Consider the following 14,566-nt stretch of genomic DNA (forward strand, 5'->3'; position numbering starts at 1 on the left):
CCTATCAACCAGCAACTAGGGAGGCCTCCCTGGAGGAGGTGTGCACCGCATATTAATATTCTTCTTTAAATTGTGGCAAAATGCACGTAAGCAAAGAGCTTCCATCCCAGGCACTTCTCAGGGTGCAGCTCAGTGGTGGTCTGTTCTCAGTGTTGTGCAACTGCCCCACCCCCACCTCCCACAGCCGCCCCGCCCCCACCTCCAGAACTTTTTGATCTTGCAAAACTGAGACTTAGTTCCCATTAAACACCATCTTCCCCTGCCTCCCTGGCCCCGGTAACCTGCATCCTTTCTGTTTGTGAACCTCAGTCCCCTGGGTGCTTTGTAGCACGGAAATGCCACGGCACTTGGCCTTTTGCGTGGGCTCCTTCTCCCCACAGTGCATCTCGGCTGTGTTCCGTGGTCCCTTCTCCCCTTAGTTGTGGGTTCCTTCTGGACCGGACAGTGAAGGGGGCGGGCCCCAGGCCCCTTTAGAGACCCAGCATTTCCTGGGTTGGGCTCCGGGTCACCGCCCTGCGTCTGAGGCAGCTCGCCACTCTGTTCCCAGACCAGGGCAGGGGCTCAGTGTCACGTCCCACAGCCGGTACCTGCATCCAGGCATCTGCTTCTTCCCTGGGTCCCCCCTTCCCCCACAGAGAAAATTGTCCCTGCGGAAGGCCGCATGGAGTAGCTGGGTCTCACGGAAAACACGTCCCTCGCCGGGGTGCCCAGGGCACAGGGAGGGGACCTGGGGGAGGGCCAGGCTGGCAGAGCTTGGGAGATGACACCTAAGGGGACGGCCACGGAGCAGCGAGGGGTCCCCTCTGGAACCCTGTGACCTGGTGTGCAGAGGGTTGTCACGGCTGTGGTTTCTCTCTCTCTTCCTTTTACAATTAAATGGGAAAACAAGGAGTCGAGGAGGAACTGATCTTGAGCAGATCCTCTTGGCAGGGGAGCAGGGCCGGCCCTCGCTGGCCGCAGTCCAGTGGACTGAAATGTACCCATTAAATCAGAAACACGCGGACCTCCTCGGCGTCTCCAACCAGCGCCGCTTCCCCTGTGCTCACCGCGAGGGGCGCGGGGTGCCCACGGCGGCGGCCTGTGGCTTTTGGGATTGGAGACGAGCCTGGCTGCTTGTGGCTGTGTGACCTTGGGCGGGTGCGTCACCTCCCTGAGCCCTCGGTTCCTGATCTGTGAGGTGGGACAGTAGTGTCTGGTGAGGGACATTGGAGCCTCCTGTGTGGTGTGCATGATGAGGCTCGGGCACGGGGACAAGGGGGCCCTGGGGGGGTGCAGCGCGAGGCAGGATTGGGGTGGAGCTCAGCCTAGTGGCCGGGCCATTTTTAGGGGCAGGTGCTGGTGTGTTTTGCCCCGGGCTCCTCGGCTCGAGCCTGCAGGACCAGGCCCTTCACCAGGCTGCTGCAGCCATCTGACCTGGGACCGGCTCCTCCCCAGGGACCTGGACTCTGTGGGCAGAGGGCTCCAGTGGAGGAGGGCGAGTCTAGCCATGGTGGGCCCAGCCCACCATGCTCATGTCCCCGCCCCTCTCAGGCCTCGTTTCCCCATCTACAGAAAGAGGGCCCTGAGCAATGTGTGCACAGCCGGGGTTTCAGGGCTGCCTAGACGGGTGGGGGGGCGCCCAGATCACCCCTGGCAGCCCTCCCTGCCTTCAGGCATGGGGCTCCCTGTCCAATGGGACGTCTGCACTGGGGACCTGCTGCTCTCTCATTGGCTCCGTTCCCCTCACGCAGCCTCTGTTTGCTCATCTGCAAAGTGGGGATGGTAACAGTAACGACCCTGTTCTGACTGCGTTGTCATCGCTGCCCCCCGCCCCTAATTCTGAGGCCCCCCCACCTGTGTCACAAGTTCCGATGTGGATGCCCATGAGTTCCGAGAAAAGTACAGGCACGTGGGGCACAGGCAGCTCACCTTTCATCTTAGCTGGAGCGCAAGCTCCGCTCTGAAGGCTTCCAGGCTCATTTCAGTAGTCCCGTCACCTTCAATGAGCATCTTCCCCGACCTCGGAGAGGTCCCAGCTGTAACCCCATGCTGCCCAGTTTGGAACATGGCTGCCCAGGACACGGAAAATCTATGGAATGTGCCTCGGTGCAGCCGCGACCGTCCCACCTGAGGATGGAGAGGAATGTGGGGGCAGGATCCCCCGCTGCCCCTGGAAAGAGGCCTCTGCCCAGCGGGGTAGGGTGGACACGTGTGGACATCTCTGACCTCGCCTGTGCTGGACAGGATCGATCACTGAGCACCTGCTGTGTGCCCAGCGCTGTGATTGGCTGTAGGGATACAGCGGAGCGCCAGGCGGATGTGAAGTCACAGCTATGCAGCAAGCGTCCACCGTGGGGAAGCTCACCGGGGCCGCACGGTGGATGGGAACGGGGGTGTGGGGTTAGCAGGATTGTGGGGTGCTGCCATATCGGCCCGCAGCTTGTGTGCCACCCCGGGACAGTAAGCCAGAGGTCTGTGCGGGGAGCCCCTGCCTCCTACCTGGCCCTTTGACTTGGCTCTGTGGGCGGCAGGGCAGCGCCGTGGTGCTGTGGTTTGAGGCTCGGGCCCCACGCCACCTGCAGGGGGATTCTTAAGCTTGCTGGAGCGCTGTCCTTCCTCCCGGGAGCCTGGACCTTGCTGAGCTTTCCTTATTGAGCACCTGTTGTTTACCCAGCACATGGTGGTGGTGGCTGACAGGCACGCCCTTTTGCAGTTGAGGACACTGAGGCTGATGGTCCTGGGCGTCTTGCCCAACGTGGGAACGAGGGGCCCCGTCCTTGGGCCTGCTGGGCCTCCCGCGCAGTGCTGTGTCTGAGGGCCATCCTGTGTCTGAGTGTCCTCCTCAGTCCCCGCTGCCCCGGTCCCACCAGCATCACCTCGCACGGGGACGTTTGCAGGAGCCCCTCCCCCCAGGTGCCCTGGTCGGTTCCATACTTGCTCTCCACGTCCCCTGCTTGTCTAACACTGTGACCCTTGCGTGTTTGCTTCACCACCTTCCGTGGCTCCCCGTGGCCCTTGGAACAAAAGCTCACCACTCCCAGTCTGCCCTCTGGCCCTGGGTCTGCCTGACTTTTATGCGCAGAGGCTCCTCGCACGCAGAATCGTGGTCTCACAGTTCATCCCACGGTAGTCGGTGCTGGTGCTTCATTCCCTTCGGGGCCAAGCCACAGTCCACTGTGCACAGGGGCCGCGTCTGTCTGTCCGTCCCTCAGGCGAGGGCCTGTGGGTGTGCCGCTGTGACACGTGTCCACGTCGTTCGTGTGAGTCCCCTTTTCACTTCTTTCGAGTGTGTGTTTAGCAGTTGGTAGCACAGCGATCCGTAACTCTGTGTTTAATGTTTTGAGGAACTGCCAGACGGTTTTCCTAAAAAAAATTTTCAGGAAATGTGACTGAGGTTGGGAGGGGTGGAAATCAGGTTTATGAAGTAAGCTCGTGGTGAATGAGGAGGCATGGGATCCCCAGAGTCCCCTAGCTTTGGGGACAGCCTGCATGCGAGGACAGGCACTGGGCAGGGGAGACGGTGGGGCAACCCCTTGATGGGTGGGTGGTGGGGGCTTCAGTTCTCCAAGTTGGGCAGTGGCCACCCTGCGAGTCTCGGGGGAGAGGGCAACCAGCCGGCCCGGGGCCTTGAGGCCAGGAGCACAGGGAGGCGGCTGAGGACTCCCCAGGGCTGCTTGGAAAAGGTGTCACCTCCCTGGCACCCTGAGCGAGCGCGCATCCGGCAGTGCCTGCAGTCCCTAGTCAGCGCTCTGTTGGTCAGAGGAGGTTAGAGGAGACTGGTCGCCACCTTAGGCAACACAAAACCAGACAGCACCTTGGAAGTGGCCGCAGGTGCTTGGAGGAGGGGCACCGGCCAGAGCAGGGAGCAGTACTCCTGAGGAGTCTGGCCCCGGCTCCTGGGGGAGAGCAGAGAGCAGAGCGAGCAGCTGCGTGGAACCCAGAGGGCGGGACTGAATGTGCTGTGTTGCATCGGATGACCAGGGTCTGTGGGTTTCGAGACCAGCGGGAACGGGAGTTCTGGAACAGCGTCCAGCATCGGTGGTCACCCCTGTGTCCCCTCCCACATCAGAGCGTCACTAGGTTGTGACAATCCCAGTGGCCCCCGGTGGCCGAGCAGGACGAGTCCCATATGAACAGGGCACACCCTGCCCCTGGTGGCTGGGGACAGTGTGCGTGGGGGACTTCCCGAGGGGATCGAGGTGTATCAGCCCTGGCGCTGGACCTCGGCTTTTCAGGGTTGGATGGGTTGATGGCACCCAGCTGACGGACTGCCTCCTCTGTGACCCCTGCCTTCCCCGGATGAGTCGGAACCTTTGGTGGCAAGTGACAAAAACCTAGGTTGGGCTGGCGAAGGCAAAGGGCCGAAGGACCGCGGAGGCTCCCCTAACGGAGGAGTGGCTTGGATCTGCCTTCAGCATGGCTGTGCTTGGGGCCCGGGTGCACTCTCTCCGCCCTCCCGCCCTGCCTTCCAGCTGGTCAGTATCATCGGGCTCCTGCCTTCGGGCGGGCCGAGAGCTCCAGGGTTTCCTCCAGCTTCCGGCCCCTGCTTGGAGCACCTGTTTCTGGCTCCTCCAGCCGATGGCTCAGGATGGACCCTCATTGGCTCAGAGTGGGTCACATGCCCATCCCTGAACCAATCCCTAATCCATGGGAAGCAGGAGAATCTGATTGGCCATGCCTAGATCATGTGACTAATTCTGACTCATGAGAAGGAAAGATGGTTCCAGAAAGGAAAGTCAAGTTCACAGTAGCAGGAGATGTAGTGGGAGTGGGGTGCGGGCAGGTGGGGGTGTCTCGTTCCCCCTCGGACCACCAGGATGCACCTCAGTCTTCCCTCCCGATGTCTGTCCACCTCTAAGGGGCAGGTCACCAGTGCAGGGGCAGGGTGGCCACGCTTGGAGGGCCGTTGTGTGTGCGAGGGCAGGGCGCGAGGGAGGGCACTGCAGGAGGCGGGGCGTGCTGTTCACCTGGCCCTCCAGTCCAGCCCTCCCCATTGCTCAGGGACATGCGGGTGCTGGGCCCCTGCGCCATCTTGGGCTTGTCCAGCTGGGTGTGGGAGTTGGGCGGCTTTCTCGTGGCGGGGTCTGGTAGACACAGCTTTTCTGAGTGGCTGAGCGTGGACGAGACCTGAGCACAGCTGGAGGAGCCCGTCGTGACCCTGGGTAGGGGGAGCGGAGCAGGGGCGGGCGCAGAAGGGAGAGAAGGGTCTTGGGGAAGGTGGGGGAACTCAGAAGTCTCTGGGTACGAGGGCTTTCGACTGGGTTGGACTGGAGTTCCTTCTTTTTTCTGGGTCTCAGTTTCCTATCTGTGAGGCCAGCGGGTGCTTCTTGAGATTCTGTCCGGCATGGGCACGGGTGGGCTTTTCCCTGGGAGCCTGGGGCCCGGGTGACTCTCCTCCGTGTCCTTGGCGTCCCCATCCCGCGCTCCCAGCCCGAGTCTGGGCTGGCCTCCCGGCCTGTGCTCTGCTCCCAGGTCACGGCGCTGCCCTCCCGCAGAGCGCCACTGTGGGACCACCCCTGGCTGCTTCCCGTGAGCTGGGTGTTGAGAGCCCCCCACCCCCCACTGTGACTCGGGACCCTCAGGGGCCTTGGTGTGAGCTCGGGTGGCCCGAGGGGGCCTGGGACACGTTGGGGAGTGGGGGTGCAGTGCCCCCGTGGCTGGGTCTCTGAGCCTGTCACGTGAGGACCCCCGCGCTGCCTGACCTGGCTTGTGGGGCAGCTGCCGGCCCAGCCCGCAGTTCGGAGTCCCGGCAGTGCCACGGCACGCCTTCCGTGGTCAAGGAGGGCGGTCGGGAGCACCCGCATCCCGCTCATCCTCACTGGCGCCCCGGGCGGGACTGGCGCTCCCTGGCTGATCTTGCTTCCCCCTCTGCTTTTCTCACAGGTGCCTGTGACCAGGCTGCCCGCGAGCAGATGACGAGGACTGGCTTTTAGTCCTCGGTGGCCATCGAGAGGGAGCTTGTCTGGACAACCTGTGCCATGTCGGGGTCCACGCAGCCCGTGGCACAGACGTGGAGGGCCACCGAGCCCCGCTACCCGCCCCATGGCATCTCCTACCCCGTGCAGATCGCCCGATCCCACACGGTAAGGGGTGCCCGGGGCCACCTTTGGGGACTTATCTGTCACCCAGCTCCCTCCCCGTCCCTTCCCTCCTTGGAGTCAGGGCTGGCAGGGCTCCCCGTGGCCCAGGGGGGCGGTGGGCACCTCGGCCTTCCCAGGCCTTGCGTGTCTGGTAAAGTTGGCTGAGCTGGGTCTGCGGCTCAGAGTCCTCAGTGGAATTTGCATGGAAACGTGCAGCACCTGCTACATACCCTTTCCCCACAGCCCAGCCCCACCTGGGCGCCCTCCGCGCTTTAGGAGGAGTTTCTTCATGGGCGGTGCCGGGCCCCAAGGCGGCGAGGCCCAGCCTGTGTCCTGTCTCTGAGTCCTGGATCTGGGTCCAGGGGGGTGGTTCTGTTCACGGCGGGGGCCACTTGCCTGTGGGGGGAGCCAGTGCCCTTGTGACTGGCTCTCCTAGGCTGCCTGCCCTCTGCCCCTCTCCTCATGGGGCCCTACTTCCTGCTGTATGGGGATGGGCCTTTGGTCCTGCTCTGCTGGTGTTTATTATTGGGCACTTCCTGTATACCGTGTCCTCGGGTGCTTGCCAGAGGGCTCCCAGGTGCCCTGTTGGCCTCCTGGTTGCTGGGTGAGGGGCGCGAGGCCCTGTAGCTGGGTGGCAGCGGCTCTGCTGGTTTGCGTGTGGGCGGGTGCATGTCCTGTGCAGTCTGTGTGGCGCCTCCGTGTGAGACACACGGAGGAGGTGGTGGTGGAATGCATTTCCATCAGTGAGCGGGGTGGCGGGACCCAAGGAGGGCCTGTTCCCCTCGGGACTGCAGGACCCTGGGCTCCGAGGGGGGTGGTGGGGGCTGGGCAGGGGGTGGTGGGGGCTGCCTGCCCCCCGCCCCATGCTGGCCTAGCTGTGGGCTGCGCCATGTGCACGCAGCAGTGGCAGTGGAATGCCCGATTCCGGCCGTGGTTGCAGACGGGCATGGACCCCAGGCCCCGGAAGCCCCGTTCCCCTGACCCAGCCGTGGGCACGGGCCGAGCCTCTGACTCCAGTGTCAACGCCTGCTCCACCCGCAGGGCCTCTGTGTCCTGTTCCCAGTGTCTCTGCGGTCTCAGCTTCCCTGCCGAGGGTCCCGGAGCCTCCCGGGGGACTGCTGGCACCAGGGTGTCCCAGCACTGAGGGTCCTCAGGCACCTCCCTCCTGTGGGGCTTTGTCGGGCTCAGCTCTGCTCTGCCATCTCCCCCAAGTCCCCCAGGGCCCCTGCGCTCTCCTGAGCTCTGGCAGCCCTCGTGTGGAATAAATGTGTTAGAGTCAAAAGACCCGGAATCCGAATCCCAGAGCTCCCCCTTCCTGCCCTGTGGCCTTGGGCAGGTTACTTAATGTCTCTGTGCCTCCGTGAAGAAGGGCGGTGCAGAGCGCAGGCTGTGGAGCCAGACTGCTCGTGTTCACATCCTGCCTCAGCGGTGCCCCAGCTGTGGAACTTGGGTCACGAGTCCTTGCCGCCCGTGCCTCAGTTTCCCCAGCAGTTGACTGAGAGGCCATGTGAGCTGGTGAGGACCAGACCAGCTGGTGCGTGCAGAGGCCCTAACAGGCCCGGAGGCCAGGACAGAGCGAGCGATGGGATGTGATGATAATTGTGATGATGACGTGTGGCCAGTAGCTTCCTTTTCATTTCGCCCCCGGGGCTCACTGCAGGCTTTTCCTCTCCAGGAGGTGGGCTGACCTTCTCTGTAAGTATTTCGGGTTTTTCGGGCCGCGCGTCTCTGTCCCAGCGCCTTGGCGCTGCTCCCGTTGTCTCACGCAAGCGGCTTAGTGAAGACAGAAAGCCGTGGCTGTGGCCGTGAGCCAGTGACACGTGACAAGACGGGCCGAGCCTGGCCCTGGCCTTGGGTCGGCTGACTTCTGCCCTAGATCAGGGCTTATCAGGCACTGTGGGAAACTCCCAGCTGTTTAATTTACAGTTTGTCACAAGCTGATGCTCGGTCCTACTGCGCCTGACCCAGTTGGTGGACGCAGGGGCTCTTGGCTGAGGCCAGTAGGACACGAGCTGGCTGTGTGCTTGGGGTGGCGGTCGTGCCGATGAGCAGGAAAGGGTCAGAAATCGGACGTCTGCTGTGCCTGCCTCGGGCCTGCGTGTCGTGGACCTCACAGGGAGCAGCGCCGCCTCGGGCCAAGGGTGCTGGACCCAGGAGCCTGCCTGGCCAGAGTGGGATGGCAGGGGAGCAGGCGGGTTGGGATGGTGGATCCTTTGCCTGTACCCCAAATGCTGCCTGGGGTGGCCTCTCCCTTAGCTCTATGGTTCCTTCTGCTTTGGGAATGGCCCCAGAGGGATGGCGTGGCCTCCCAGAGCTAGGCTGTTGGGAACCCCCATGCAGGGAACATCACTCACTCATTCATTCATTCATTCATTCATTCATCCATCGAACACTTACCAGGCGTCTCTTCTCCGCCCTAGAAATGCAGCTGTGAATAGAACAGAAGCATCCCTGCCTCCTGGCATTGATGTTCTTGTGTGGGGGGTCGGAGAGCAGGGAGGCGGGGGAGGGATTCTGAGGCTGGGGGAGGTTCCTAATCGAAGTTGGGAGTCCAGGGAAAGAGGTCTTACTGAGAAGCTGACATCAGACTGGGAACCCGGAGGCAGCCAGAGGGTCAGCTGTGTGGCAACATACATTCCAGGCAGGGGACAGCACATGCAAAGGCCCTGAGGTGGGAGCTGCCTTGGCTGTGACCCTTGTCACTCCAGAAGGGATCCTTGAGTCCTGGGCCCCGGAGCGGACTGAGTTCTTCCTTTGCCTGCTCTGGATGTCTCCTCAGCCCCTCCTCGGGTGGGGAGTGCCCTCTCTCCTACCTGGGCTGCAAAGAAAATTCTCTCCCCAGCATAGCCTCCCTCCTGCATCTCAGAACCTCCTGGCCCCTTGCCCCTCTGGGCCTCAGAGTTCTCGTGTGGGGGGCTACGGGGCTGCCGTAGGCATTAAATGAATTAGTACAGAGAAAGCATTGAGGGGGAGGGGCACACGATCTCAGTGAGCCCCACCTCGGGTCAGACCACCTTGGGGGTTCCCCAGTTCTCCTTCTTCCTATAGAGCAGGGGTGTCAAACTCATCTTTGCGGGGGGGGGGGGTGCACATCAGCCTTGCGGTTTCCTGCAAGGGCCGAATGTAACTTTAGGACCGTGTAAATGTAACTGCTCCTTAACAGTTAAGTGAGAGCTCGGCGCTGCCTCGGGGTAGAAACAAGGTGCCGGGCCAGATAAAACAAGGTGGAGGGCCGGATTCGCCTGCGGGCCTTGTGTTTGCCACCTGTGCTGCAGAGCTTCCAGACGCCTTGGGCGTCCCCGGGCTCAGCCCTGGGCTCAGCCATGACACCGGCTTTGGGCCCCTGCGCCACACGCCTCTTCCTGCCCTCTCTGCCCCCTCGCTTGGCAGCTGCAGACGCTGTCCAGCCCGGGCCCCCTCCTGAGGGGAGGGCACTGTGTGCTCCCTGCCGCTCGGCTCATTTTGCTTTTGTGCGGAAGAGCCAGCGGGAGACATTTCCTCCTGGCAGACTGTGTGGCTTGCTGATTTCTGCTCACACCTCTGTGTGTGCGTGTGAGGTTTTTTGCCTGGCAGCCTTGCCAGAGTGATCCCCAAGCCCGCCCCTCCCTCCCTCCCTCCCTCCCTCGAGCCCTTTCTTCTTCCTTCTCCCCTGCCTCCCCGCTTGCCTGCCTTCGCCTCCCCTTTGTCAACACCTGGAGCTTTGTGCCAGACGAGGGGGCGGGGGTGGGGGAGCCCTTCTCTGCAGTCTGGAAGCTGCCTCGGCCTTGGGGGAGATCCTTGGAAAGTGAAGGGGGGTGAGAGGTAGGAGGCACACAGGCCTCCTTCCCTGTGGGCCGGTCACCCGTTTCAGAGATGAGGAAACTGAGGCTCAGCGGGTTTGAGTGACGGACAGAGGCCTCCAGCCAGGCCCTGCAGCCCTGTTTCCACATCGGCGGCCCTGGAAGGCCCTCCCTGCAGTGCCTCCGGGCGCTGTGTCAACGCCTTCTGAGGACTCCAGTTCTCAGGCTCGCTAGCCTCTGGCCCTCTGGCCTCTTGTAAGCCTGTCTGGAGCGTCTGGAGCGCACCTTCTCATCACACCTCCCTGGTGTCACCGGATTCTCTTTGCAGAAGCAACTGCTTGAATAAGCCAGATAGCGAAGGAAGGACTAGATTTTTATGGGAAATGGGAGAATTAAGAAAGGTGCCAACAAGAAAATAAATCACCGGCACTCCCACTCTGCCCCTGGCCTCTCCCGTGTCAGACATCACTAATTGATTGCCACACTCAGCACCGCAGAGTGTTCACGGCAGACAGAACCGATCGATTTGGATGGGTGCCCTTGGGAAGCCCATCCTGCGTCTCGTTTGAAAGACTGTCTTTGTGTTTGAGAACATTGACAACCGGGGTGCGTGTGATTTGTTACTGTTCAGTTTTTCTGGATGATAATGGGTAACGAATGGCCTTTTGCTGACGGAGGAGGTTTCTCCTGAACTTTATCTCCTGGCTGTGATCTCCGTTTGCATACGTGGCCCACGTGGGGGGGCTTTTGCTTCGTGTCAGAGCCTGGTCTCTGAGCCTCACAGACCGACCCTCCCTGTCCCAGGCGGACGCCGCGCTCACTTAGTGCCCAGGGTGGACATCAGACCGCAGTGTGTGCCCAGGCGTCCCTGCGAACACGCGGGCTCCGTTGTCCCCTCTGGGAAATGGGCAGAATCACAGAGCCAAGTGAGGGCCTGAGCGCGGAGCTGGCCCAGTGCACCTTAGCTGGACGGGCCGCTTCTCATGGGCAGTGGGCCCCAGCAATGACCTCTGGCCACGCTGGACCTCGAGGGCCGGCAAGGGTGTGGGGTGGGGTCCTGCCTCCTGGATGGGGCCGCACCGGCACTGGGGTCCGCTCATGCTGCCCACCCCCCGCTGCAGGACGTGGGGCTGCTTGAGTACCAGCATCACCCCCGGGACTACGCCTCACACCTGTCGCCTGGCTCCATCATCCAGCCACAGAGGAGGCGGCCCTCCCTGCTCTCCGAGTTCCAGCCCGGCAACGAAAGGTGAGGAGGGGCTCACGTGCCTGCCCACAGCCCCGGGGCCACTTCTCAGATGGGGCCACGGGGGGCCACGGAGGGGCAGGGGCTGGCAGGGTCGGTATCACAGCGAGGTGTCGGGCTGTGTGGTTGCCCTTATCCTTGGGGCGAGGGCGGAGATGTACAGGCAGGAACCACATGGCCCTCACTCGGACTTCCGGCCGTGGGACTTTAGTGGTCTCCGGGGGTGTGGCCCAGGCAGGAGGAAGTGACCTCCAAGATGTAGGGGAGCAGGCTGGGTCACTGGTTGGGAGGGCCACGCCCACACCTTTTCTCCCTGTGCCGTCCCTGTTCTCTAAGGCCTCTTCTATCCCTCAGCCGGCAGGCCAGGCCGGCCCAGTGTCCCCTGAATCCCAGTGGGAGGGAATGAGCTGAGTGGCAGTGCGGGGACCCCAGAGAGAGGAAGGCCATGGCAGGGCCTCACAACACCCCAGAGGGTAGCAGCGGGATCACTCACAGTCGGAGCGCCTAGCAGGGCCGGCTGTTCCAGGCCGTGGGCACACGGTGGGCATCTAGACAGACGGCCCTGCCCACAGGGGCCCGCCATGGAGCGGGGAGAGGTGTCCCCCCCACACACACACTGGGTGACCCCAGACGTGCCAGGTGACCTGCTGCTTACAGAGAGGGGTGGCCAGGAAAGGCCTCTCGGAGGAGGGACTCTGGGTTGATGAGCAGCTGACCATGCAGTGCTGGGTGACAGCGTCCCAGCCCAGGTGGGCAGAGGCCCATGGTGGGAATGTGCTGGGCGTGTCCCCAAGGCAAGGAGCCTGGAGGCCGGAGAGAGCAGCCAACCGGGGCAGGAGGGGCAGGAGGGTGAGCGTCGGGGACTATGAAAGGGCTTTAGGGTCAGAAGCACAGGGTGTAACTTCCATTCTAGGACCCTCCGGGCTGTGCGGAGTGAGTGGAGGGTGCGGGGGGACTGCTGAGACTGGCCCCGAGGCCCGTCCCGTCGATGCCCTGTCACCGTGCTGAGGCTGTCTGGGGTGGAGGTCACGGGGTGGCCAGTGTTTGCTCTGTGGGGTTAGCTCGGCAGAGACTGGGCCTGAGCCCTTTGCGGGGCCGCAGTCCCCTGGAGGCATCCCGGGGCCACAGCTGTGGTGTTTCAGGAGCAGGGACTTGTGTGGATGGACGGCCCGGGGATGAGACGGGATGTGGCTGGTGGGCAGGGAGGCTGCCATCGGGCAGAGGTGCCCTGTGTGCCGAGACTCGAAGGAGAAGAGCCGGCCAGAGCTGGTGTGTATGGGCTGCCAGATGCCCGCCCAGCCCATGCACAGCCCCTGGGGCAGCAGTGCAGCAGGCCAGACCGGGGGCCTCGGGGGGAGGGGCTGAGTGTGGGCTCCGTCACTGGGAGAGACGTGGACCTGACCAGCATTTCAGCAGGGGCAGTGTGGGGCTGTGCGGGCGTCCCAGCTCCACTGTGGGTGCTCCGGCAAGGCCGCGGCCCTCTCCAGGGCCGTTTCTTCTGCAGACTGGGTGGGAGGGCAAAGGGGAGCCAGTCAGGAGCAACTGGGCCAGGCAGCGGCCCACTCTGCGGCAGGTGGCTCACTCAGAAGGAGGCAGGGCCCAGGTGAGCAGTGGGAGCTCTGTGATCGGCTGGTGATGTCTGCCCTGGGTAGGTGACATGCAGGTGACTCCACCACGAGTGCTAGGCCCACAGTGCTTTTTGGACTTGACTGTGCCCCATGTCGCCGGGGATCTTGTTTCCATGCAGAGTCTGACTTGGCAGGTCTGGGGCTCCATGTGCTGGGAGGGGGGTGATGCTTCTGGTCCCAGGCCACAGCGTTCCTCCCTATAGACACAATTGGTGATTATTGACTTGAGGGAAGGCCGGTCCGGGTTTCAGTCCTGTGTGCCCTGAATGGGGGTCAGGGGGCACGTCTCCCGCAGGGCTGAGGGGGCATGGTGCCCAGCAGGGCTCAGTGGGGAGGGCAGGAGACCTGAAGCTTGTGCCCTCACCTCCCGCAGGTCCCAGGAGCTGCACCTGCGACCCGAGCCCCACACATACCTGCCTGAGCTGGGCAAGTCAGAGATGGAGTTCATGGACAGCAAGCGCCCTCGCCTGGAGCTGCTGCCTGACCCTTTGCTGCGGCCCTCACCCATGCTGGCCACCGGCCAGCCGGGGGGCTCCGAGGACCCATCCAAGGTAAGGCCTGGCCCCCGCCGCGAGCTTCTGAGAATATTGGCTCTTGCTGTGACTGGGCTGCCAGCAGGGGCAAGGGGAGGCCTGCCGGGCGAGGGGCAGCATGGGCCAAGGCTGCGGAGGAGCCAGGCAGTGAGAGGAGAGCTGGGGACAAGGGCGGCTCTGGGGGCCAGTTCTCGGCTGGAGAGGGACAGCTCCCACCCGAGTGGGTCCAGACTGCAGGCCCCACCCCACCCACCCCCCCCCCCGCCCGAGGGCTCTTTCGGTTCACTCCTCTTGAAAAGAGCAGGTTGTGCTGAGATGCGACACCCAGGTTAAGCACCTGTGGTTTGCTGCTGGTGCGGGGTTTGGTGCGGGGTGGGTGCTGCTCCTCCACTGAAGCTCAGTCTGCAGGCTGTTGGCTTCCATTTACACAGACGGAGCCAGTGGGGGTGCCCGTGGAGGGATCCCACGGCTGTCCCCAGGGTCACCCAGCTGCCTGGGGTGAGGCGGGGACTGGCCAGGCGGCACGCTCGTCCTCGGTCGGCTGTGTGACGGCTGTCCCTTCCGTGCATGCCAAGCAGTTCCATGGGGCTTCTTTGTGACCACGGGGACACGCATGAGCTCATTAACGGCCTCCCAGCTGCCGGGTGAGGTCAGCGTTCGTCTTGCCGCCGCACTGGTGGGGGTGGCGGGGGAGGGAGGTGGCCCACTTGGGCCCGCTGGATCTTCTTCTCTGCCTGACGCCAGATGGGATTGAATGATGGGATTTCAGGAGAGGCGGGTCCTTTATTTGGGAGCCAGCACCAAAGGGGTGTTCCCGTGGCAGCAGGGACGGTGGCGGGTTGGGACAGTGATGGCATGGATGGTGGTGACGAGCTGACGTTGAGCCAGTGCTGGCTGTGTGTTATGCAGTGTCTGCTCAGCCCCGGGAAGTCTGCCCTGAGACCCCCTGTTATAGATGGAGTCCCAGCTCAGCGGAAGCCCCGTGGCCGTGGGGAGGTGAGGGAGGGACTGCCCTGCTGCGGCTTCCCCTCTGGTCTCCCAGGTGGGCCAGTGTTTCCTGAAGTGGGTCCTGAGCAGGTAGGGATGTGTGTGAAGGGAGTATGGGGCCACGCCAGTGAGGCTGCATTTCCTCCCGGGGACCGGAGCCCCCAGGGTATGTGCCTCCACGCCGATGTCCTGTCTGCCCCAAGAACGGCTGTGGTTGTCTCTGGCCGTCCCCGCCAGACTGGCTCTTCGGAATGGGGGCTTGGCCTGAGGATCTTTAGGAAGGGCCACGTGTCGTGTGGCTCTTGAGTCTGGATGCTTGTCCCCGTCCTCCTCT

At 63.2% G+C, this 14,566-nt stretch overlaps 1 protein-coding gene across 13 annotated transcripts in view; it reads left to right on the forward strand.

The window, feature by feature from the left end:
* NCOR2 (nuclear receptor corepressor 2) overlaps positions 1–14,566 on the forward strand; it is a 160,233-nt gene that overhangs the window by 38,438 nt on the left and 107,229 nt on the right. For all 13 annotated transcript variants that reach the window (XM_053929082.2, XM_053929087.2, XM_053929083.2 and 10 more), the window contains exons 3-5: positions 5,863–6,062; positions 10,960–11,087; positions 13,086–13,263. In XM_053929082.2, coding sequence (XP_053785057.1) covers positions 5,958–6,062; positions 10,960–11,087; positions 13,086–13,263 — 411 coding nt within the window. In that variant the 5' untranslated portion in view covers positions 5,863–5,957. The remainder of the gene's footprint in view (positions 1–5,862; positions 6,063–10,959; positions 11,088–13,085; positions 13,264–14,566) is intronic.

The sequence above is a fragment of the Desmodus rotundus genome, chromosome 7, assembly GCF_022682495.2.
Source record: "Desmodus rotundus isolate HL8 chromosome 7, HLdesRot8A.1, whole genome shotgun sequence".
Classification (NCBI taxonomy): Eukaryota; Metazoa; Chordata; class Mammalia; order Chiroptera; family Phyllostomidae; genus Desmodus; species Desmodus rotundus.